General features: G+C 40.1%; 1 protein-coding gene across 1 annotated transcript in view; it reads left to right on the top strand.

Moving 5' to 3' along the window:
* Positions 1-25163, top strand: part of LOC135279493 (transcription initiation factor TFIID subunit 4-like) — a 146813-nt gene that overhangs the window by 36947 nt on the left and 84703 nt on the right. The window contains exons 9-10 of the mRNA XM_064386928.1: positions 124-238; positions 8695-8864. Of these exons, the coding sequence (XP_064242998.1) occupies positions 124-238; positions 8695-8864 (285 nt within the window). The remainder of the gene's footprint in view (positions 1-123; positions 239-8694; positions 8865-25163) is intronic.

Raw genomic sequence — 25163 nt, 5'->3', positions numbered from 1 at the left:
TTTAAAAATAATATCTTCCTTTGTTTGCAATTTACAGACAGTTAAATTTAGTTCCTGGACAGAAGGTTCTTTGATGTAAATTGTCTAAGACAGCTCATAATAACATTGCTTGGTGTTTTTCAGGCACAGTAGGGAAGGCACCAACAATACAAGCCAGTAAAAGTCCTGGGGGCTTTGGTGTTCAGGTCTCTGCAAATCAGAAAAACAAGCTGAATGACCCTGGAGGTGGTTCTTTCAGGTAAAAAAAGCAAAAATAATAATAAAAAAATGCAGCGGGGTGGTTGGGGGGAATCTGAAGTATAAAGCAGAATTGAGAATTGGTGTAACACCAGAGGGCAGTCTTCTACAACGATTCCTGTCTTTTTTTCCTGGGATTGGATGGAAATTTTCATACTTAATTCGATTTTTAAAGAAGAAAGGGGATCATTACATATCTTGAGGATTTTTCTCTAAATGCACATTTTAACGTTTAACAAACCTGTAAATTCTGTGGATTACAATAAAACTTTAGCTGAATGAAATTATGTGCACGAGGATCTAAAAGAATCTGTGCTTGGTGTTCTGCATTGGATTCTGCTGCTCCTGTCTTGCTGGGAAGGTGCTGGTTGTGAGGACAGGGCCTCTGTGGAGCAGCCCCTCCTCTGCCAGGAACAATCCTGGGGGCCTGGGAGGGGATCCCTGAGCAGGGAATTGTAGGTCCTGGCTTTAAAGGGAACACTTGGCTGTGTCTGAGCTCCCTGTGCTCCCTTAGCTCATGGAGGTCGGGTGGTTTGTGGACCCCTGGAGGAATCAGGTGCTGCAAAAAAGGTTCAGCACAGTACCAGTGATGCACTGAGCATCTCTGCCAGTTCTTTATACTCCAGACTTCTATTTATATATATTTGGGATATTTTTACTTTTGGTAGTGAAAAGCAGATCTTACGTTTACTGTATTTTGCTCTCGCTAACACCATTTTAGTTGTGTTAAAATATTTTCTTTATTGAATGACAAAATATTCCTAGATTTTAATTTTCATCTTCTGGGATTCTTATGTTGCTCTGACATCATCAAACCACTAATTAATTTTCAGACTTATGCTTTTGCAGGTGAAGTAAAAGAGAATTTGTAGCTCTTTGAAATATCTCTGCTTTGAGGCATGTCAGTATTGTAACTAATAGTGGTAGTACTTAGTATTAATCTGGAAGCAAAATCATTCAATTTTTTATTTTCCAATGCTTTTGCCTCCCACTGAGTATTTAAATGAATTAAAATGTCTGTTGGGTTCAATTGTACTGTCTTAATAAGTATTTTTTATGTTTGTAAGCAACATGAGCATTTATTCTTCGTTAGTATAGCTTTCAATTTTACATACACCAAAAGGGACAGCATTTTTTTAGCTGGATGTTGTAAACTGTGCCAGGATTGATTCTTGCATTCACTTAGTTTATACATAGAATATATTAGGTTAGCTGGAATTGTTAATTTTCCCTTGGGGAGAAGCAAATGCTCAAGGCACTGATTGATAAATCAATAAATCTTTAGTGAGTTTGGTAAATAAGCTGTCAAGGGTGTATGTCATTTTTCCTCTAGAGAACAAATTTTAGTCAGAATGAATGTGTTTGTTTCCTTGCATTGTTTTCTTCAAAATAGTAAGACACAAAGCTGCATTTAAATAAGTCCACAAAATTGCAAGGATTTATTAAACAGCAGCAAAGATCAAGCTTTTTCCTGATATCTTAACAAAGAATTCAGTTGTTTGCATATTTGCATTTCAACCCCTAACCTCTCCTGAGGACAAATAGATGTCTGACTATTAAGCCTAAAGGCACAGAGCTGGAAATCTGTATTAATCCTCTGAATGCTGACTAGTTTTCCTCAACATTCCCAGCGTGTGTGAAGAATGTGTTTTTAGCCAGAAGGCAAACTGGCATCTAAAGCAAAGCAAGAATTTTGAAAAATAGTTGTGTTATGTATAAATTTATTTTGCCCTTAGTGTTTTATTATTGCATATTTGTTTCATTATTTTACATTCTGCTTTCTTTAAAATAACTTATTTGAACTTTTCACTTTTGTGGGCGAAGTGTTGGTCACTAGAAACAGAAATTTGAACTTCAGTGTGGTTCTTTTTCTCTTCTCTATTCTGAACTGTAGGAGATACAAGATGGAATTACGTAAAAGATCTAGCAATTAAGAATTTTGCAAATTGCAGCTATGCCTTTAAGGGCAGCATTTATTAATGAACTGTGAGACTGCTCACATGAGTTCACTGTTACAGTAGCTGTTCTGTGATGCAGAGTTCTCAACCCAAGAGTTCTGCAAGGTGAAGCTTGCTTCTGAAATTTTAGATCACTTTTTTGGTATTAAATTTATTGTTGTTGTATTTTTCAGAGAGAACTGTATACAGCCCCAGTTAGTTGTCTTTTCAACTCTGCTAATACCTAAGGACAGAAATCGGAGTTTTGTTTTTAGTAATATTTGTTTGTTTTGCCAGCAGAAGTCTAGACTTGGGTTTAGATCATAACAGGCCAGCTTGAGGTTTCTGTAGCTGAGAAAAGCAAAAATCCCACTGAGCTCTGCCAGGGAGCAGCCTGTGTGTCCACGGCTGCTGCTCATCACCTCTGGTCCCTCAGAGTTCACTGGCACCAGCTCCTCTGCTGTGTGAAAGCAGCAGGACTTAAGGATTCTTACCACGTTCAGGTGGTGCCCATGGAGGGAACCATGGAACCATTTGTTCCTGATGTTGAGATGGAATCATTTCTCTTGGGAGGTCCAGCTCCCACTTGGTTCAGGGCTGGGTCCCTGTGTGCTCTGTGTTCCTCCAAGGATGGAGCTCAGTGTTTGTCACTTGTGTTATCCCAGCCCTTCCAGACTGCTCAGCAGGGCTCAGGGGCATTGCATGGCAGGGCCAGGAGTGCACAGATCTTTGCTTGGTGTGTGGGATGATGCTGTGCTTTGTGTGCTCCTTCCTTGTCACAGGAATCTTTCCTTTTCTGAGGCAGTATTTCGGAGTTATATCTGACCTGGAACCTGGCAGTGTCAGGTTTTGTACAGCCAGTGTGATGGGGTTTGTTTTCAGACAGTTCTGTGAAGTCTGAGATAATTTGAAGCTGATCTTAGTATCTGTGTTTTATTCTGCTGTCTGACTGCCTTTTGAGGGGGACTCTAAGTGGAAATAAAAAATTTGTTTTCAGACCTACCTTGCATAGCCAAAAAAAATTCTCATCTCTAGTTTTTTTATTTTTAAAAATAAAAGTTTAGCAATATAAGCAAAGCAGCTTGCCCTTTAAGTGGCAGAACGCTAATGTGGATGTTAAATGGATAACTTCAAAGTTTTCATCTCAAAATGGTATATGAAAAAACCTTGCCCTTGAGGTTTTTGTTTTGTTTTGTTTTTTTTCAAATGAATATTTCAGGCTATAAGGGGATTGTGTTTCTTCCATATATTTCAAAATAAAGAAAAATGCTGATCATAAATGTGGTTTGTTCTGTCAGCCCTTTTGCTTATCAGAGAGAAGATTCTGCATAGAGAATGAATTATGTGGCAAAATAGTATTAGGGAGACATTGTAAATTATTACATGAACGTCAGAATAAACATTATAATTGATATGTAAATGGAATCTATGCCCTTATAAAATACAATACAGCAGTGGCTGTTCCAGTAATTTCTAGTCCCTATTTATATGCCATGTATTGTTAATCTCTGTATGATCCATGGCATCTGTGGGATGCAGGACTGTCCTAACAACATGCAATTCCCTTGTAAGAGGAGGAAGTCAGTAGTGTAATGTTGTCTTGATTGCTTTATGCATTCTTCTGGCTTCTTTGGGAGCAGTTCAGTCTGGCAGTTTGGGACAGCAGTGGCTCAAGTCTGACAACGTGCACGAGAAAGAAAAACTGTGCAATCATGCAGTTAAGGTTTGTTCATAAAGCAAATGCCACCAGGTTTTTATAAAGGCTTGTCTTAGTTTAAACAAAATCTTTGAAACCTTTCACAGATAACTGTGCAAATACTTTGGGTTTTCTTGCTTATTTTCAGATAAGATTTTTTTTTGGCAATTTCATGAGTCTTTATAATGAGAGAAAAGGAGAAGGAAGATTGTTACAAGAGGTTGAATATAGGAGGAAGAATTGGACTCCTGGATTATTAAAAGATACAGTTTGTGTTTGGAGAAGTTTGAGAACTCATGCTGTCTTAAAAATGCCATATGTGTTGGAGTGTTAGATTCATCCTATGAGACTCAGAACTTAATTCAGTAAAAACCAGAAATATTTATTGAAACAGTAGAATTAGGACAGGCATAGTAATATATGCCAAGATAGGAAATTGTTAAATACTATGCTCTGATGAAAAAGGAAAGATAGACAGTAATCATCAGTCTAGATGACCACTGGATGGCATCTTTGTTCCACAGAATAACTTCTGAAAACTCACTTTTCTGGGCTTAAAAGTTCACTTCTTTAGGAAACTGTTCAGCAAGAATAGCAACTCTAAATATAAATGTATGTTTCAGTATCCACACATTTTTTCATTATGAGGTTCCTTGAAGTAAGGAGAAATATATGGATAAGGTTCTTCCTGTCAGAAAAACATTGTAGTCCCAGCTGTGATTAATACATTTCTTACTTGTCTTCCATGTAATACTGAAAAAGAAATAAAGGATGTACTTGCAGATTGTAGCTTGCAAGTGTAAGATGGAAGAAAATCATTCTCTCCAGGAGTTACGGTAATGGTCTTTGTAAGTGCTGTTGCATTGGTTTTGATAATTGCGTTGAAATCTTAATTTGTGTTCAAAATACTTGTGTGGTTTTATTTCAGAAATATTTATTTATAATGTGGTCACAGATCTGTACACTGAATAAAAACTGGAGTAGCTAAACTGCTAAGGAGAAGGAAGGTAAAGGATGGATAGTTTTTTCTTCAGCTGTGAAGTAAAAGGAAAGAGAAGTATAAACTTCTCAGAGAAGTTATGTTCTACAAGTCAAGACTGCTGTTTTGATTTTTTTTTAATGGATGATTGCTTGAAGGAGATGAAAGTATCTTTGTCCTGGCAACCTGATGAGGAAATAAATACAGGATTGAGACTCTGATTACTGCTAGCCAGTTGTGCCCGGCTGTGAGAGGTGCTGGCTGAAGGGACAGCACTGGGAACCCCTGCCCAGCTGTGAGAGCTGCTGAGGGACAGGATTGGGAACCCCTGCCCAGCTGTGAGAGCTGCTGGCTGAAGGGACAGCACTGGGAACCCCTGCCCAGCTGTGAGAGCTGCTGAGGGACAGGGCTGGGAACCCCTGCCCAGCTGTGAGAGCTGCTGAGGGACAGGATTGGGAACCCCTGCCCAGCTGTGAGAGCTGCTGAGGGACAGGGCTGGGAACCCCTGCCCAGCTGTGAGAGGTGCTGAGGGACAGGGCTGGGAACCCCTGCCCAGCTGTGAGAGCTGCTGGCTGAGGGACAGGGCTGGGAACCCCTGCCCAGCTGTGAGAGCTTCTGGCTGAGGGACAGGATTGGGAACCCCTGCCCAGCTGTGAGAGCTTCTGGCTGAGGGACAGGATTGGGAACCCCTGCCCAGCTGTGAGAGCTGCTGGCTGAGGGACAGGATTGGGAACCCCTGCCCAGCTGTGAGAGCTGCTGAGGGACAGGATTGGGAACCCCTGCCCAGCTGTGAGAGCTGCTGGCTGAGGGACAGGATTGGGAACCCCTGCCCAGCTGTGAGAGCTGCTGGCTGAGGGACAGGGCTGGGAACCCCTGCCCAGCTGTGAGAGGTGCTGAGGGACAGGGCTGGGAACCCCTGCCCAGCTGTGAGAGGTGCTGAGGGACAGGGCTGGGAACCCTTGCCCAGCTGTGAGAGCTGCTGGCTGAGGGACAGGGCTGGGAACCCCTGCCCAGCTGTGAGAGCTGCTGGCTGAGGGACAGGATTGGGAACCCCTGCCCAGCTGTGAGAGCTGCTGGCTGAGGGACAGGGCTGGGAACCCCTGCCCAGCTGTGAGAGGTGCTGAGGGACAGGGCTGGGAACCCCTGCCCAGCTGTGAGAGGTGCTGAGGGACAGGGCTGGGAACCCTTGCCCAGCTGTGAGAGCTGCTGGCTGAGGGACAGGGCTGGGAACCCCTGCCCAGCTGTGAGAGCTTCTGGCTGAGGGACAGGATTGGGAACCCCTGCCCAGCTGTGAGAGCTGCTGGCTGAGGGACAGGATTGGGAACCCCTGCCCAGCTGTGAGAGCTGCTGAGGGACAGGATTGGGAACCCCTGCCCAGCTGTGAGAGCTGCTGGCTGAGGGACAGGATTGGGAACCCCTGCCCAGCTGTGAGAGCTGCTGGCTGAGGGACAGGGCTGGGAACCCCTGCCCAGCTGTGAGAGCTGCTGAGGGACAGGATTGGGAACCCCTGCCCAGCTGTGAGAGCTGCTGAGGGACAGGATTGGGAACCCCTGCCCAGCTGTGAGAGCTGCTGGCTGAGGGACAGGGCTGGGAACCCCTGCCCAGCTGTGAGAGCTGCTGGCTGAGGGACAGGACAGCGGGGCTGTGTGGGGCCAGCCCTGGGAACCTCTGGGTTTGTTTTTACCTGGCTGTCTGTGGCTGGGCTTGTCCCCTGGCACCCAGACCCACAGTGGGGTGAGGGCCCATGGGGTGTCACCACTGCACTGGTGATTTGGTCAGTTTGAGCTTTATTTTGAAGTTCTGGGTTCAAGTATGTGTTCCAGAAGCTTCTGTTTTATATAGTTCAGAGTTTGTGTTCTAGTAACTGCCTTGATAGGAGTTTGCTTTTCCCATGGTTTGAGGCCTGCTGGAATTGGGCCTTGTGAATCCTGGGTGATTCTCATTCCATTTCAGGCATTCAGGTTTTAACCCAACAGACATCTTTGTTTCTTTCAGTTTTACCTGCGGTTTTTCATTTGTAGAATTACAAACTTTTGAGCTGGTCACTGCGTATCTCAGTCAGTGCTGGTTGTGTGCTGTGGGCATGGAGCCAATTCCTCACTGTGGCCAAGGGTCCCTCGGTGAGTGTTGTGTCCACACTGTGTCAGATGTAAAAGTGACAGGATTAGAAGGATGAAGCATCTCCCTAGGAAGAAAGGCTGAGAGAATTGGGATTTTTCAGCCTGGAGAAGAGAGGGCTCCAGGGTGACCCAGTTGTGGCTTTCCACCACCTGAAGGGAGCGTGAAGTAAAGATAAGGAGAGACAATTTACAAGGGCCTGGAGTGGCAGGATGAGGGGGAATGGCTCCAAACTAAAGGGTAGTAGGTTTACAGTGGATATTAGGAAAGAATTGTTCCCTGTGAGGATGCTGAGGCTCTGGCACAGGTTGCCCAGAGAAGCTGCCCCTGGATCCCTGGCAGTGCCCAAGGCCAGGTTGGACACTGAGGCTTGGAGCAGCCTGGGACAGGGGAAGGTGTCCCTGCCCATGGCAGGGGTGGCACTGGATGAGCTTTTAAGTTTCCTTCCAGCCAAAACCATTGTGTGATGTTGCAACACTGTTCTCAGGAATTTCGCAGGTTTACCCAAATAAAAGTCCCTTCTTGACTTTTTCCCACAAAAGAAAACAAAACCAGTATCTATCCAAACCATTGTAGTCTTCCACCAAAATTGGGTGCTGTAGTGCAGATAACAGGAAAAGTATGGGAGGAGAGGGAGCACCTAGATTATGGATTTTTGGATTTCCCTCCTTTTATTCTCAGACCTTACTTGCAGCTTTTGGGTTTTACTGTAGGTATTAAGCTTGTTACAAGTGACAGAATATTTTAGGGTGCACAGGACATCAAGTATATAACAATTTAAAAAATATCTTTTACATGAAGCTTTTGTTTGTTTGCTTTATACAGTATTAGGAGTCTGGACTTTAATCTTTTCATCCATATATATATATATATTCTGAAAATAATATTCTCAAAGGTTGTGTAATCACTCTAGAATATGTTGAAATAATGTTTGTGTTAATAATAGCTGTGAAACAGAATGTGCTAAATCCAGATAGCTGTTTCCACAGCTCTGAGTCATACCTCAGACAGGTAGGAGGTAAAGATGCTTGGGAGATACTGCTATGGAAACTCAAATTTGTTTGTACTTTCTCAAGCTGTTAACAAGGATGTTGCAGGGCAAAAAATGGCCTGGGAGTTGCTATCATCTTCTCAAATGCAGCTCATTTTCCTAAAACTTGTTGACACTACTGATATTTGTATGTTGCCAGAGAAATTACCAGCACATACTCCAGCCACACTTGGAGCCCGGGCTTACCTGTGAGCTCAGCATGGTCAAAGAATGTTCCCTAACTGTTGCTGAAAATGTTTTGATGTCTGTTTTAGTAGGAACTTGTGAAATGCTGCAGATTTAAAAATTCATGGGCTTGCTTTTTATTTCTGTTATTTATTTTACCATTTTATACCTAGTTTTCTTTATAAAGAGAAAATCCCAATGTTCAGTTGTTAGTTTCCTATCACCCTGGTTTCATTGGTATCAGTGACTCTCAGATGAAGACACCTCTGTCACACCTTCTGTTATCAGTCAAATTGTCTTGCTTCTGATGTTTTCTGATATGGTCAGAGAAGTATGTGGTTGTTTCTGAAGATGCTCTGTGGAAATGGAGACACCAGGGGTTGTGTCTCAAATGGCCCACCCACTGGGCATGTGGCATGATGATTCCTTCTGGAGAATCAGATGATGCAAAAAATGAGTATATTCCTTGCAGAATTCCATGCAGTTTTATATGTCTGGTTTTTCATTGCAGAGATGACGACGACATCAATGATGTTGCCTCTATGGCTGGTGTTAATCTTAGTGAAGAAAGTGCCCGAATTATGGCTACCAACTCTGACTTGGTTGGCACCCAGATCCAGTCCTGTAAAGATGAACCCTTTCTTGCTGCTATACCTCTCCATAAACGCATACTTGAAACGGGTGAGAAGCACATCCTTTCCTTCTGGGAGTGTTTCCTTCAGAGTGATGAGGTTCTGAGGAGCAGAATATGCTGAGCACTTAAGATGGTTTTTTAAGCATTTGATTCCATAATTTTGTATTTCTAAACTTTCAAGGTTTTTGTGATAAAAGTAACTTACCTCAAGTTGGAAATAAAATAGTATGCTGGTACTTTTAAACTTCATGCTTTCCCCACGTTTTTTATGTCCAAGAATCTCAAAGCTCTTTGCAAACATTAATTATTTCTCACAATCCTCCTTCATGTTTTACACATGAGAAGATTGAAACAGAGAAGTAAAGTAAGTAGTACAGGTCACAGAGGACACCTGTGAATAACATTTAACAGAATGCTTAAGTCTCCTGTCAAGATTTTCTTTCCCCATACAAACCAGTTATTCAGTTCTTAACCCCTGCCTCTATTTAAGTTCATAGTGATTTTCTTATGATGTGTTTTCAAAAAGCTGTGTTTATTTATCATGGTAAAAAGGTATGTTTATTTATTCTGCCATTTGAAAATGGAAGTTAAAAACTTCAGTAGAGTAACTGTTCAAAATTAATGATGTTTTAAGGTTAGGAAATATGCTGCTGTAAAATAGAATGCATTTTATATGACATAGTTGATTAATACACACTATGTGTTCTGGTACTTAAACGTATATTTTTCAGCATATTTTTTATAATGTTTTCAGTACCATCAGTGTCTTAACATAGTAAGCTCCAATTATTTAGGGGTATAAATTGTATCTCTTTCAGACCTCTGCTTACATCACAAATTTTTAGCGATCTAGTTCTCAGAGTTTTAAAGATAAGACCAAAATCTTGCTGCAAATCAGCACTGTTAGGTTTTTTTAAGCATGAGGTTGCTTCTGAAATGCTATTTGTGTTTATGTTCATTGAATTAACGGCACCCTTTTTATATTGCAGTTGCAGGCAAGTTCTTCATTGACTTATTGTCAGACTTCACTCTTGTACTTTACAAAATGCCATTTTAAGTTCCCCTTCAGAGAAAGGAATGGTTTTGCAGGCGGTAGGCAGCTGGCAGTGAGGATGTGATGACGGCTGGAAGCATGTCCTGCCTTTTGGGACTGCCTCAGCAGCACCTGAGACTGCAGCCAGCGAGCTCTTCAGCAAGTGTGTCTGGGAAGCTGTTGGGAGGGATGCTCACACAATAGTTGGTGCAGGTGTAGGAAAAGGAACAGGCAGCAGGCATAAAACTGTTAGAAAGAATGGGAAATCGGTAATGAATTTGCCACATCAGCCTTAATGAGCTGTCTGGCTGTAACAATTGCTGCACAACATGGAGATGTAATTACAAGTGCAGGACTTACAGGAATCTGTACATACTTTAAGAGCCACAGAACCCATCACACTATTCATCACTGCCTTTTGGGGCTTGCTTCTCTGAGGAACAAATCCCTATGGCTGTTTTTGAAGCTTTATTGGCTTTGATAATTGAAATGAAACTTTCAAAGCTTTTAAAAGCAGCTGCAGGGATTTACTTCTCAAAAGCAGTGAATCCAGAAGAGCGGCCACTCCTAGTGATCTCCTGCAGCCACTTTCAGAGCTTTATTTTGGTTTTACATGAAGCCTTTTATAGTTTTGAAAGTGGCTGTGGAGTTCAGAAGTGGCTACTATCTGGGATCTATGGCTCTTGAGGAGGGAATTCCTTTAGCTGATTTTGAAGTTTTAGAAGCTGGGTTTTCACTGTGTGTGGCCAGATTTGTTGTTTGCTTAGGACCACACACAAATTTAGTAATTTGTGCTACTGGGCACTTAAAATAATGACATTGTAAGTTCACGACAAGACTCAGTATTGCCATATGTTGCTGTGACAACACCAGGACTAAACAAAGCACCCGTGACCTTCTCGAGCACATTAGGAAAAAGTCTGTGATGTGAGTCCTCATTCTTCTGTTTTTATTATGCCTGTTGACAAATGAGATAAGATACATTGTTTCTTCTTACTTTTGCCTGAATATGACTTAAACAGATGTTATTTTCTACCTTTAGGTCTATTCATATTTAACCACTTCAGTTTTAGGGCAGGTTTTTAATGTTTTAGTAAAAGAGAGATTTGTGGTATGTACAGTATTAGGAAACTGTTCTTGTCTCCTTTCTCAGAAGCTAGATCTTTCAAGTTTTCTGTAATATTAATCTCCTCCTCTATTTTCTGAGTAAGAGTTCTGTCGAGCAACTCGGTAGTGTTCCCCAAAGGCTGTTTCAGAGATTGTGCTTCCATTCACCAGAGTTGGAATATAAACTGCTAAAGTGAGAGCAGATGCTCTTCAGACTTTGGCAGTAACCACCAGCCAGATGCCTCAAAGACATAGTGAAAGAGGTTTCTTAATATATTGTATGTTCTTATCTCTACTTGAGCTTGGCAGTGTTGTAATCCAAAGTTTATTTTAAATCTGAGGGACTAATATTGATCCATTTAAATGGAAGAAGTAACTGAAAGGTAATTAATGCAAAGATATTCATCCACTTCCCACATGCTTCCTTATCCAATTTTGTATCTAGTCATTTTGGGCTGGTAATCATTGCCATTTGTTCATGTAGGAAGGCAAGGCTGTGACTGTTTCAAATTCTTCTTTGATGCAAAATCAAGAGTGGGTATTTCTCAGCACATAATGTATTTCTTTTGTTATTCCACTTGGAATCATAAAACTTTAAACCCTGATCTTTCTACATGACAGCATAGCACAGTGAAACATATACAAAGGGTTGGAAGGCTTTTGTTTCTCTTTTTGGGAAGTTGAGAGGCAGAGGTTGATATGCATCATGCATGTCCATACCAACTCCTGACATTTTCTAGGTCTTTAGCTTTGTTAGTAGAATGAGTAGTGTTTCTTCCGAGGGCAAGCAAGCTGATTAGACCCTCGCAAATAAATAATGCTGAAAAATACTGGCTTTTCCACATGGTTTTATGGGAATGAAACAAGAAAAATAACCCTAATAATTTGTAATTTTCACTTTTGTTCATTCATAAGTTACTTCTTGCTGGGTAAGAATGCTGTATTAGTTAGATTTTAGAAGCTAGTTTTTGACATTCTGAGTTTTTTGCTGTTTTCTGAGTGAGGCAACAGGCAACACTTAGTAAAGTAGGTTTTTAAGTGTGACAGTTTTCTATAGTTCATAACCATCTTGTGCAAATAGAGACTCTTTGGCTTTAATTCCTTGATTACAGCATGGTTTCTGAGTGCGGATAAGAACAAGGCTGTACTGCATTTTATATTAAACATTAGTGAAACGTAGCAGGACACAGCAAATTACAGCATAAAACATGATACTTTTTATAATCCTTTCCTAAATCCTTGGAAAAAGGGAGCAGCTGTCTCATGTATTTTTCTGAGAACTTGGTGGTCTCTCAAACCTTCACTGGGGGTTCCAAAAATTTTGCTTTACATTTTGTGAACAACAGAGCATGACACCTTCACAGGTTTAGAATCTGTAGCAGCTTATTAATTCCCACAAGTTTTAGTTCTGATTTTTTCTACAATCAGGTGATGCCATTTTGCTTTTATTAATTCTCCCTAAAATGTCACAACTTGTGGTGAACCATAAATTAAACTGTCATAATGCAATAATATTTAAGCAGGAGTTTGGCATATTGTATTCTTTGACTTAGATGGTTCCTTTCTCTCTTCACTTTGTGTTCTTCACCCCATTTTTCTACTTCAGTTTTATTGTTGCAGAGCACTGACTGAATAGAACAGATGTGGCACTCTTAAGAGATATGGGACTGGTTTGGCCACATGGAACACATTTTGAGTACTGTTCATCTTGTATCTTCCAAATTATTTTAACTTAAATACTTAATGATAGAAATTTTTTGGAGAATCAGCCATGATATTTTTATTTCACATTGATTCAGAATTTTTTACACCTGCATTAAGAAATGAGATTGTCTATAGCATGGTTTTACAAAATGCTGTGTTTGTTTGTTACCTAGCATTGTTATCAATGTCCTTTGGAAACATGTATTATGCTGACACAGCATACATCTGCAATATTTTCCACCACAAACGTAGTTCTGGATTCTCTTGCTTCATGTGAATAAATTTTTAGTCTAGAACACACATAGTGGTGCATGCCAGTTATTATGAAGCTTGAAAATGTGCTGATGAATCCAGTTTCTCCTAGTTCAGTAGTTATAAGTCCTACAGTCCTCCTTTACACAGCTTCAGAGAAGCTTGGCTGGTTAGAAGTGAGCCACTGTTTCTGTCAATATAACAGTTGTATGGTTAGGCTCAACATAATTTATAGATTTACCTTTTTGTTATTTTACATGTAAAATATGTTTTTAATTCTGTCTGATGAAATATTGATCATTGCTCTGCCTTGATTCTTTCTTTGTTCAGCCACGCTTGAATTGCATGTCTGCTATAACACTGCATGTTAAACCCTACAGAAATAGCTTATCTGTGTTTTCTGCATTCTGGGGTGTATTGAATCTACTGTGTGGCATTGCAGTGGCAGCAGTTGTGTGCATATGTGCATATTTAAAATAAAGAATTTGTGTGATCTAGGGGGCATTTTATATTGCTAAAGTATGTTAAAACCCATAGGGGTACCCTTCATGGAACCAAGCCAGGTGATTTCAGCCTCTCTTTAAAGCATTTCTTATTAGTTCAGTAAGTCTTTCTGGCATCCTCTTTTTCTGTGTTTGTTTGTCAACATATGTGTTCTTTTTTGAATGAAATGAAACTGTGCTATTGATGACTCTCTTTCATATACAGAGCAGCTCTAACATAAAGTGTAGTTATTTCTCTGGTTGCTTTACTTTAGAGGGCTTTTATAGCTACTTCAATTACCATGGTTGTACGTTCTGAAATTCTGAGCTCTCCAGTTGCCTGTGAATGCAATTTTTTGTTTTCACTGCACTTTTTGTTGATGTGATTTAGTTGTTTTCACTGCTGACTTTTAACTTTTTGTCCATAAGTTGATTTGTCTTCAAACTGAAGTATTTCTTTGAATATAATTTTTCTCCATCAGCATCCTGCTGTCAGGATGACCTCTGTAAATGCCTGTGGACATAACTCTTGACTGTATTTGGAGGTTGCTCTAACACCTACCTGTTCATAAGTGTAGCAGATTGAAGTCATGCACTGTCCTAAGGACATGCTTGAACTGTACCTACAGTGGAGTTCTCTGGATTCTACTTGCTTTTTCTCAGGGAACAAAAAAAGTCATGTTAGGTATAGTATAATCCAAATTGCAAGTTGTTGTGCATGCCAAAAGGATGGACTTCTCTAGCTTCTCTAAACTTCAGTCTGGCACTGCAGAGATGTGGCATGTGTAGAGATGTATCCATGTTCTGACATCTGGATTAGTTCTGTAACTTGGCCCTTTTTCATTAGTATCAAACAAACAATTTGCTAGAAATTGCATTTAGATGAGAAGATGTGTGCTGCTCTCAATTTTCTAACCAATGTCCATAGTTGTGATAGTTGTTTCTTAGGTTGAGGTTGGAGTTCATTGTATGTGTTCAGTAGAGAATTTGGTTTTATATTCCAACTGAATCAATTGCTAATGTTACTATATTATAAGACAATTATATTTGATTTGTATTTATTATTTCCTTTTCAAAAAAGGTGGGATTACATTCCCATCTTAGTATCAGCAGCAGTGTTGCCAAATAAACATAATCAGTAAGTACTTCAGCAGAATGTTAAACCCTATTGTTGTTCTTTCTTTAATAGGTCCATGATTAGACTTCCTGTTTTACAAGATGTCCCAACATGTGTTGGAATGGTAACTTCAGTACCACCTGAGAGCTTGGAGTCTGCCTTTCTGTGAAAGGTAGGGCAGCTTCTGTTCAATATTTTTTGTGTATTTACAAGGTTTTCTTTTTATTAATCTTATTGGCTCTGTGGCTCTGCACCACTACAGAATCTGAGTTACGCTTTTAGCTGTATCACCTTTAGGTGTCAGAACTGATGTTATTTCATCAAGCAGTAATTTCTCAAAATAAATATGATTAATTTAGCTATGTTTAAATAATGGCTATTTATGAAGAAAATGATGCTGTTTCTTCAGGCATCATTTTCAAAGGTTTTACTCCAGCTGAACTGAGAGCATGACCATTATACTTGGTCTCAGAAATATTTAGAGAATTCAAGTTTTGTTTTCACCATAATTTTGTTTTCACCCGTTTTTCATTCTGTTTTGTGAATGTAGTGAAAGTGCCATCTTTAAAAGGTCTTGCTATTTCTGGAAGGCAGTTCTGGCCTTCAGGGCCCACCAAAATATGTTACCCAGCCTCAGAATAAGTTTGCATCTGGGAATTGAACAGCTTAAATTTCCAGGTCTCTGCAAAGGAGAGTAAAATTAAGATCATCATTCTGTGGAGATGCATTCTCTACCAGATTCATTTATAAAGTCCATGGATGTAAAATAAGAACAATAAAAAGAAAACCTTAGAGAACCATTCAGTATTGCAATAAAGCTGACTTACATTATCCCTGTAGGCAAACTCCATGCTCTAGAGGTGGTGCTAATGTCCCCAGCGCTCAACACATGTTGGAACATCTTTGTGGAGGAGGAAGTCATTGATCAGTGAGCAGCATCTTCAAGGATCCTTTAAGGGGGAAAAAGTAAAAGGTAATATTTTTAAAAATATGTTGGAATGATTGTTCATTATGTTTATTTGGCAATCCTGCTGCTCATACTAAGGTTGTAGTGTTTTCATTTCTTAAAATTACTGACAAACTTTGTAAACTTCCTTTAGTCTTTCCTTCTCCCATTGTCAGCCTCCTTCACATTGCTGAGTCTTCTGCACACAAGTCCAGAATTTACTGTAACTCATTGGCAGTAGTTGTAATGCAGAGAGGGTTAATCTGTGGTTTAACCAGTTTTGCAGTCCCTCGTGTTAAGTAAGTCAGAGCCAAACATTGAGCTGATATGAAGACATTCTGCTGCTAACCAAAGGGTATTTGTTTTCAAGGAAGTAGCTGGAACACAAGGTTGTGCCAGATGAGGTACCACCATCTGTTCTTGCACAATAGTGTAGAAGTGCAACCTTACTATAAACTAAAGCTATTTTGACAAAATTAAGCAGCTGTATCTAACCTGGTTAAATTTTACAGTGGTGGATCTGGTGATGCTGTCTGTCTTTGCTATTAATGAATGGTGTCCTGATCTTGGCAGTTTTAATTTTAATCCTGGGTATAGACAGATGAAGGTGCTGACATTTTGAAATTCAAATCTTTGGTCTACCCTTCTGGTATCCTTTGAATTTCCTGGGTTTTGTGCATATCCTGCCTGCGTGACATGCCCATCCTGCTCCTTAGACAAAGCCTCACATGTAACTAGTCTGCCTGGCATCAGGCTTGTGGTGACAACTGTGATGCCTGGTCTGATTGTGGTGTCAGAGATTGTTTTTCAGAGGAAAAATATTGTCAAAATGTCTGTTTTGCTCACACAATTTGCTTTAAAAGAGCAGAACCACATAGGCATGTTCTTACACTTGGTGTGCCTTTGAATGCTGTGGATGTGATGGAGAGTGTGGTCTGCTCCTTGTGAGGACTGTGCTCTAGGATGTGGCATCTGTTTGTCATCTCTGACATTCTTACAGGAGTTCTGCTCCATCTCTGTCTTACCTGGTGTACTGTCATAACAGTGTATGTATGGTGTTTAAGCCTGAGGTCTTGCCTTGGTTTACTGTTTTGGGTTTAGCTCAAGAAACAAATTTGCTCTACATGAAAACAGATAAATCCCCAACTAACAACTTCTCTGTTGTTTTCTTAGGGGACTCCTGTTGGTGTCATTGCCATATTAGTACTTTCTGGTCTGGTCCTTGTAAAAATTTATTTTGATTTTACTGTAGTGAGTAACCAAGCAGAAAAGTGCATTGAGGCATTTACTATTATTCATAAAAAACAGTGAACATATTTTCTAGTCCTCTATACTCACTCCATGTTTATTCTTGAATGTTCCTGGATGTCTTTGGACATACTTATTATGCTGTATTTTTTGTTTAGGAAAACCAAGATGAAGAAGAAAAGATCATATAACTGTAATCTGTGTTCGTATTTGACAGGTTGAGACCTGCCCCATTTCAGTTTTCATCCTCTCCTCTGTCTTTAGTATTTTCCTCACACTGTTCAATTGCTGCAGCACAAATTACTGGGATTGTAAGGTAGGATGTGGAGCTGTAGTTCTCAAAGACTTTGTCCTTCAGTGCCTCCTTTCAATAACTGCAGCACCCGCCCTTCCTTTAGAATACACACACCAAATGGCACAAAAATAATCTTAAAGTTGAATTATTTAAAGAAGAGGAATTCATCCTCAAATGTAAGGATATTGTCTTTGCTTAACACATTGAGGTTTTGATTTCTTCTAAAAGAAGTTAGGTGATACACAGTTTAATTACAGAAGAGAGCAGGGAAACAATTCTAGTGCTTTATGTTCCTTCACAGAGTTGACATTCTTTCTGTCCTTTCTGATCAAGCTGCAAGCCTTGCTTGCTGTGGGAGTGCCAAGTGTTCTCTGCTCCTAGATGCACTGTTTTGCTTCCATGCTTTGTGGCAGCTCCTTCCATTTTCCAAGCCTCCACATAGCTGTGCAGAATGTTGTTTGGTGACTAGCTGGGTTCTGTTAGAGACAAACCACTAGGGGTAATAAAAAAGACTCTCTTCATGGATGATTAATAGCTGCCTTTCAGCTGTTTAATTATCTCGCTTAGAGACAGAATTTTGGAAACTGGATCGTCTGGTTATATATACCTTAGCACAGATCTCTTCTCAAAGTAGTTTTTCTTTTCCCCAAAAACCATGAATTTTGAGTAAGTTCCCAGACATACCCACTGGTTGAGACTTTTTAGAGAAGTGGAGACTTTTTGTTGGTCAATCTTACATGAACTCCATCAGAAAACATGAGTTGTATAGTTAGGGTTAAGTATGGTTCTTGAGAAATTCTTTCTCTACTTGATGAATTTTTTTTGTCCTGCCCCAAATCCTATGGATTTGCATATAAAAGCTTTGAATCAGCACATAAAATAGGATGAGACTATGGCCAGGGTTACACATAGATTTTGCATGGATACAACTATTTCTCTGGCTCTGTTGTGTTAAAATAATTATACCACGATGACCCTCTAGAGTGGAGCTATTTTGCTTGTTTTCCTTTGACAAGAATGAAGTGTATTAAAATTAGAAAGTAAAAGTTCAAAATAAACAAAAATGTCATTTTTGCTGAGTATGTAGTTAAGTTGTGGAACTCTTTGTTTTACAGTGTTGCAAATTCAAAAAATTACTTGAAAAATTAATGGAAAAAACATGCCATCCTGACTTAATAGACAAAAAAGATGCTCTAACTTATGACAGACCAAGGCATAACTTTGGTGCACAGTGAGCACTACACACTTTTTGTTTCAATAATCTTCTAGCAGCATCTCCTAATACTGCTGTTAGAAAAAGGATGATGGACTCTGTTGCCCAGTGTAGGTTTACTTTACTTTTTATACAGTTACATAAATACATAAGTGTTTATTATACTATAGTTTGTACTGAAAGAGTTAAATCCACTGTAGTGCCTGAAACACTTCAAATGGGTTTGTGTTTGTGCATTCACACTACAGAGCTTAAAAGTCTCAGCTGAATCTTACTTTGCTAAAATAGTTTGGTTGGCATTTACTTTGGAGGGGGCAGGAAAAGGCAACACTAAAAATTGTGCAGCATTTCATTCCGCATTTTTATTCTTTTAGGTTATGTTACATGGCTGGTTATGTTTTTTCCCTGCTGTGTCTTGCATTGAGTATGTATTTTGAGGATTTTAATCTGTAAGTTTGGAATTTATTTTTAAAAAATAGCAGATGTTTGAGCAGTTTGGCAGTTTCACAAAATGTTTCCAGGGCAATCAGCTCAAGGTTGGTAGTCCTGAAGAAGTGTAAGGCAAACACTACTCCCAGCAGATTGGGAATTCTCAAGAAGTGTGGGAAATAGATTTGTAGAGAATTCTCCAAGCCTGACAGAAAGCTCACATAGTGTGTATCTGTATGTAAACTTTGAGATAAGAAATGTTGACTTAGAAATACCATAGAATAGGACAGACATTGCTGAGAGAGAAATGGAACTGGAAACAAATTTTGAAGGATGGCCTTGCAAATAAGACTGGATACTTTGGAGAAACACAACTTGGAAAGATGCATTGTAGTGGGACCCACGAGGGGTGATTTGAGATGATTGGCTTTAAGGCATTTGCAGCATGGTGTGGCAAAAGATGATAGGCCAAGAAATGCTCATAGTGTATTGTAATTAGGAAGTAGTTGGCTTCTGGTGGTGTGAGTTATAAGAGTTATAACATCTGTATTCCCTCACCCTTCACAAGAGACTGAAAATGGAATAAAAGTTTTTAAAACACCTCTCAGTTGCCCCACCTCTGGGTCAGAAAAGGGCCTAATCTGACAAAGAAGGCTTCCAGTTTGTCCAGAAATCAAATCATGAGTTAGTTCTTAAACTCTGAGAGGAGGAATGGTTTTTTACAAACAAGCTTATTGAAGTCAGGAATGTAGGGCTTTCCATTGTTTTGCAAACAACAATTACAAAGCAATAAAAAGTCATTCTCTCTGGAAGTCCTTGTTCCCCATGGAGGTGCACTGGGAGTGTTGAGCAGTATCTGAGACTGGTTTGAGTCGTGTCAGCCGAGGGTGGTTTGGAGCTGTGGGCTCTATCTTGGCCATCTGCCCTTCACAGAGGGTGCTGCTCTCTACCTGCTGCAGGGAACCTGCACCAAATCTCAAAGCACTTGGCAGGGATTCCCTGCTTGGCAAGAAACACTCCCTGGCCTGGGGCTCTCCTGAGCAGCTCCGGGTTACAGGTTCCTTAGAGGTGCCTGCTCCAACCACTTCCTTTGGCTTGGCTCTTTTTGTCAGGGTAGCAACTCAAGTTTTGTAGTTTCTCCTTTCCTCATACTGTCTTCTAGCAGCAGACCAGCTTAACTGTACAGCAAGTCAACACTGATTGAATTATTTATGCATTTGGTTAGTAAGACTAAAATTGAGGCTTTTATTCAAGGGACTGAAACCAGAAGATTACAGCTAAAATTATCTTACTGTTTCCTCTGCCTGGGATCACTGGGTTATCTTGCACCCCTAGGAATCTCTAATTTTAATCATCAGAACTAGGAGTTGCTGTTTGCCCTACCACTATTGAACAAGCTCTGCATTCAGTTTTTAGTACTGAAAATCTGTCTAGGGCACTGGGAGCCTCCCCACAACCCCAGGATATTCTGAACCCAACCAACCACCTTAATCTTTTCCTCTCCTGTGTTCCATCCCTCATTCTCTAGCTTAATATTTAGGGTTGGGTTTTCCCCTTGATAGCACTAGGAATGCAGCATTGATGGATGACTTTGTGTGCTGAGGACACTGCTCTGAGGTTGGGAGAAGTGAGTTCACTAATTGCCATTTGTGCTTCTCAGGATGTCAAGGCTCCTTAGTACAGTAGAGTTGTTTCTCCTCTGTGTTTAGCCTGGGACTGCTCAGTTTAGAATTATTAATACACAGTATTTAGAATTATTAATACACAGGATCAGATAAAGCTCTAGTTGTTTTCTCTTGATTTCATGGCTTGCTTTCTGTAGAGACCACACAAGCTGAGTCCTACACAAATACTGTTTATCTAGTTTCAGAAGGTGTACTGCTCTCCCCCTCACCCCATTGTTTTCAGCTTGTAATTTCCACAGGTTCCGGTATATTGTAGCTCTTGAACAGTGTTTATGTAACCAGTCATGTTGTATTTAGTTATATGTAATTGTACAGAGATTAAGGTGTTTTAAATGTTTCGCTGCTGCATCTACAGCAGCACTATAAAATTGTCAGTTTCCCTTGTGCTGGTGAAATGAAGGAATAGAATTCTTTATTAGGGAATTGAATGGTTTGGGAGGCTGCAGGAATTGAGGTGGTTGTGTTTCCAATACATTGCCTTTCCTGATGGGGAAGCTTGCAGGGGGACTGAGGCACAAAACTGTGGTGGTTCTTTTGGGATTACAGGAAGGGGCTTGAGCCTCAGCTGCAGATGTAATCCAAGGCACAGCCCAACACTTCCTGGGATGTGGGCAGGGTGATCTACTTTCTGGGATGTGGGTACATCTGACCACATGCCTTTTTGCTGCCTTTTCCTGGATCTGATGGTGTTGAATGAGGTTAAACAAAAACTTAAATAATGTCTCAGATTGGAGGGGGATGGCCTTTGCTTTCTGTTCTGTGATATGGAAGCCAGCTGTAATGGCAGAAGGGGTCTGGACCTAACAAGACTGGTTCCAGTTGGATCTTGGACTAGTATTTCATGCACAGAATTTAAGTTTGAGAAGTTGCTGCTGGTGTTAGGGTGACGGGAGTGAGTGCTTTCTGTATTTCTGACCTGTGCTTAGGGCAAGCAGACACTAATTATGCACCCTCCCAGTGTTGCTCTTGAAGGACAACTCAAGCCCTAAATAAGACCTGTTTAACTGCTTAAAGCCAGTTCTTCAAGGTTTTTTTGTTTTGAGTGTAAACGTAAAGAGATTTTATACAGCACTCAATAATTTATCACATCAATAATCAGAGTCAGACCTGATGTTTTACAAATAATTTTTTTTATCTTTGATCTCAATCCTGTCAGTCCTCTTATAGTATAAATTATTGAAGTAACTTTTTGATTCTTTGAAAGCCTATCTGCAAAGACAGTATTTTTCTTCTGCTTCCCAAATAGGGCAGTACCCTCCTTATGATTTGTTTTGGGTTTTGATCAATAAAATATAATTAAACTTCTAAAGTGCAGCACAGCCAGTGACTTTCAGATAGCTGAGCAGATGATAGCAGAATTTTCACTTCATGAGACCTAAAAAGTTTTCAGTTACAAGGTTTAGGTGCTTTTATATTTGTAAAAAACAATCTTGTGCTACTGACACATATGCCAATATCAGAATAATATTGCTGAACGTTTTTTCCCTCAAGGTTTTTGGAACTTGTATCTAAGTTCTGACTTTACAGTAACTCTGTTGCAATATCAAAAAATTTAAAATATAATACAGTTTATTTGTAACAAAATATCCTAACACACTTCTTTGCATGCTTATATACTGTAGATCTTTATTAAATTCTGATTTAACCAGGGTTTGCTGTTAAAGCTTCCAGACATGTAATTAAGAATTAACATGTAGGCAGACTTTGTGTTGTTCTGTAATGCTTGGTAGATTTAAAACTTGCAGTTTGAGTACAAATTTGTCCCTCATAGAATCTGATGCCTCTGAGGATGTGCTGTGAGTTGTGCCACAAAGAACTGAAGTTTTCTTTCGATCAGTCATCAATTCTTGATTGTCTTGTACAGTTCTGGTGTAATAAAGATCTGGTAAGAGCACTTGAATAAAGAGTATGACCTTAGTTTTGTCTTTAACAATATCAAAACTTGAATTCAACTGGAGAGATGGGTTAAAATTATAGCTTGGAGCATTGCTTTGCTCCAGCTCCTTTTTTCTTTTTTTTTTGTTAACCTTGATGATGTTTTTATCATAGCTCTAGGAAAAGTTCAAAATTACATTGCTAAAGTAATTTTAAAGACTTGAGGCATATACTTGTTATCCAAAATGTCTAAATTTAACAAATATATTATTTTAAAGCAAGCTACTCTTTTCAAATTCCACATGTGATACTTTTGATCACAAGACTGCAAGTTAAGATTGCCACATCATCAAACTTAAAGCACATTGAGCTGATTACCTAAAAATCAGAAAGAAGTTAAACTTTTTAAAAATAGAAGATAGACAGGGGAAAGCACTCTGTTGATAGAAATAAGTTCTTTCTTTTATCTTAATTTTCTCCTTGGTTTTTGCACATATTTAAATGTATGTATTGTAAAGATCAAATGGTGCAATTAAGAGTGGAATTCAGAATGCTAGGGCCTAAGTAAAAATACCAGCAGATGAAGCCCACTGTCCAATAACTTGGTTAGAAAGATGAGTAATAAAAAGGATATTTGTGTCTGTGATATAATTAACTATGGTTAGTATTTTAGAATATATATGTGTATCTACACATGTCTTTAAAGTATAAATCATATTTCTGTTCCGCATCATTATCACTCTAGGGAATCTTGAAAATGAGAGAGAATAGCCTTTTCCTATTAACACTGGGAAAAGTAATTAAGCAGAATAGAAGAATATGTCACGAATTTTCCATTTAGAGATAAGTGTTGTTTTCCTTTGATGGCAGACAGGATTCCAGTATGCTTTTTGTAAATGAGAGTGGATGAACTTTTATACATTTCATTTTTCATAAATGAGAGTGGATCTCAGGAGGAGAAGTGGCAGTCAAGAAGAAACAACAAAACAGAGGCTTTAATATAGAAGCATATGAAAATTAATAGTTGCCAGCCCTGTGCTTAGATTCAATTTCTATTTGGCATTTTTTGTGAGTAGCAGAAAGCAAAAAAGGGCCAGGCTCTAAGCAGTGGTATCACAACATCTCGTAGGTCAGTGGATTCAGCACAGTGGTGTGAGCAGCTGTGCAGGAAAGTATGAGCAGGCCAGCATTTTCAAGTGTGGGTGAAGTTGGTAATTTTCCCACCCTTGCCCCAAGTGCAATCCAAGTATTTAAGGAGTGTGCCAAATCTTCATGTAGTATGCAGCTTTGGAATGCACCGTGCTTCTGACATCCCAAGCTACCAGGGTTTAACTAATGCAATTTAGAGCAGGGAAGATGTGATGATGCTTCCACACATGATGAATTGTGTGGATGACAAGATGACTTCTTAAAAATCTTTTTGTAGCCTGGTTCCTTGATGCTAATTCATTTGGGGGGAAATTGTATTCTTTTCCCCTTATCCTGTTTTCCAAAGAATTTTAGCCTTAAGTGATTGAATATTCCATTTGCCTTTCTTCTTTCCCTTCAGGTCACTTTTGAGCTGATTGATAAATCAGGAGTTAGATAGAGCCGCCTCTGTGTGTCTGAGCTGAGGGGCAAGTGAGCCCATTTTTTCCTTTTCTTTGCTGTTGTGCCTGGTTGGCTGCCAGTGAGCTCTCTGGCACAGCCTGGCCAGGCTCAGGGTCCCTGGCTGTGCTCAGCTGGCATGCTGGACAAATATGGCCTGGGAGATGTGCCAGGGGATGATCCGAGATGGAGGAGAGATGTCACAGTATTGTGCAGTAATAAGGAAGATAGAAGCACATATGCAGGAGGATGGGGATCTTTAAATCACTCTAGACCCTTGCTCAAAGCTGGATCAACATTCAGTTTAGACTGGGTTGTTTAGGGCATTAATTGGCCAATTCTTAAAAACTTGAGAGGTGGGACAGTCTATAGTTTGTACAAAGTGTTCCATTATTCTTTCTTCATGAAAGAATTCTTCCCTATATCCAGTCAGAAACAGCTGTTTCAGTTTATGAATTTATTTTTTATTCTTCTTCCAGGCAACCTTAATAAAGGGTCTAGCTTCATCTTCTCAATCAACTCTCCCTTAAGTCTTCTTACTCCAAGAAAAAGAACCCTCATGTTCTCCTCCTGTAGGTCGTGTGCTGGAATCCCCTTGATCATCTTGTTGACTTTTCCTGGATTCAAGTTTTTTCAAGCTTTTCTTGTACTGGGTGAGCCAGAGGTGCAGGGTTGTAGATGTGGGCTGAGTGAAGAGGAGGAGTTGCTTCTCTTGGTGGGTTGTGTACCACTGATTCACTGTTTGCTGTAGGCACAGCCCAGGGGTGCCAGGGTGCAGTGATGGAACCTGGGTGGCCTGCTGGCCTGCAGGCTCTCCATGACCCCATCAGGGCTGCTGACCCCAGCCCATGGCATTCCTGTGAGTCCAGCCCAGGCCCGGGGCTTTGGCCTTCAGGAGTTCCATGAAGTTCCTCTCGTTTCACTGGCCAGGTCCTTTCCCTCTGCACTGCTCAGGGTGGTGCCATCTGCAGACTTGGTGTCTCACCCCCCAGGTCTCTGAGACACCTATTAAAAAGGGTAAGTCCCAGGGAAAATTACCAAGGGACTCTATGGCCTCTGGGTAGTTTTCTGGATTTGGGATTATTATGTTGGGGGATTTTAGGAGAAGAAAGTTACTGGGATATTGCAGAGGCTGATGAAGGACAAGAATCTTAAGGCATCAAGTGCCTTAAGTGGATGAATTTCTGAAGAGTTAGAGGGACAAGAAAAGTCCTATAATGGTTGACTTTACATAGAATAAAATTCTTTGAGATTAGAAAGACCTTTGTTGTGAAAAAAACCCCAAGATGGCAACAGTTCTTGTTATAAAAGGTGTGTGTGTGTTTTCAGGGAAGTTGGGTAGCTGTAGTTAAATTCAAAGAACTGTAACAATT

Source organism: Passer domesticus, chromosome 12 (assembly GCF_036417665.1).
Source record: "Passer domesticus isolate bPasDom1 chromosome 12, bPasDom1.hap1, whole genome shotgun sequence".
Lineage (NCBI taxonomy): Eukaryota > Metazoa > Chordata > Aves > Passeriformes > Passeridae > Passer > Passer domesticus.
This window is presented reverse-complemented; position numbering and strand designations above follow the sequence as displayed.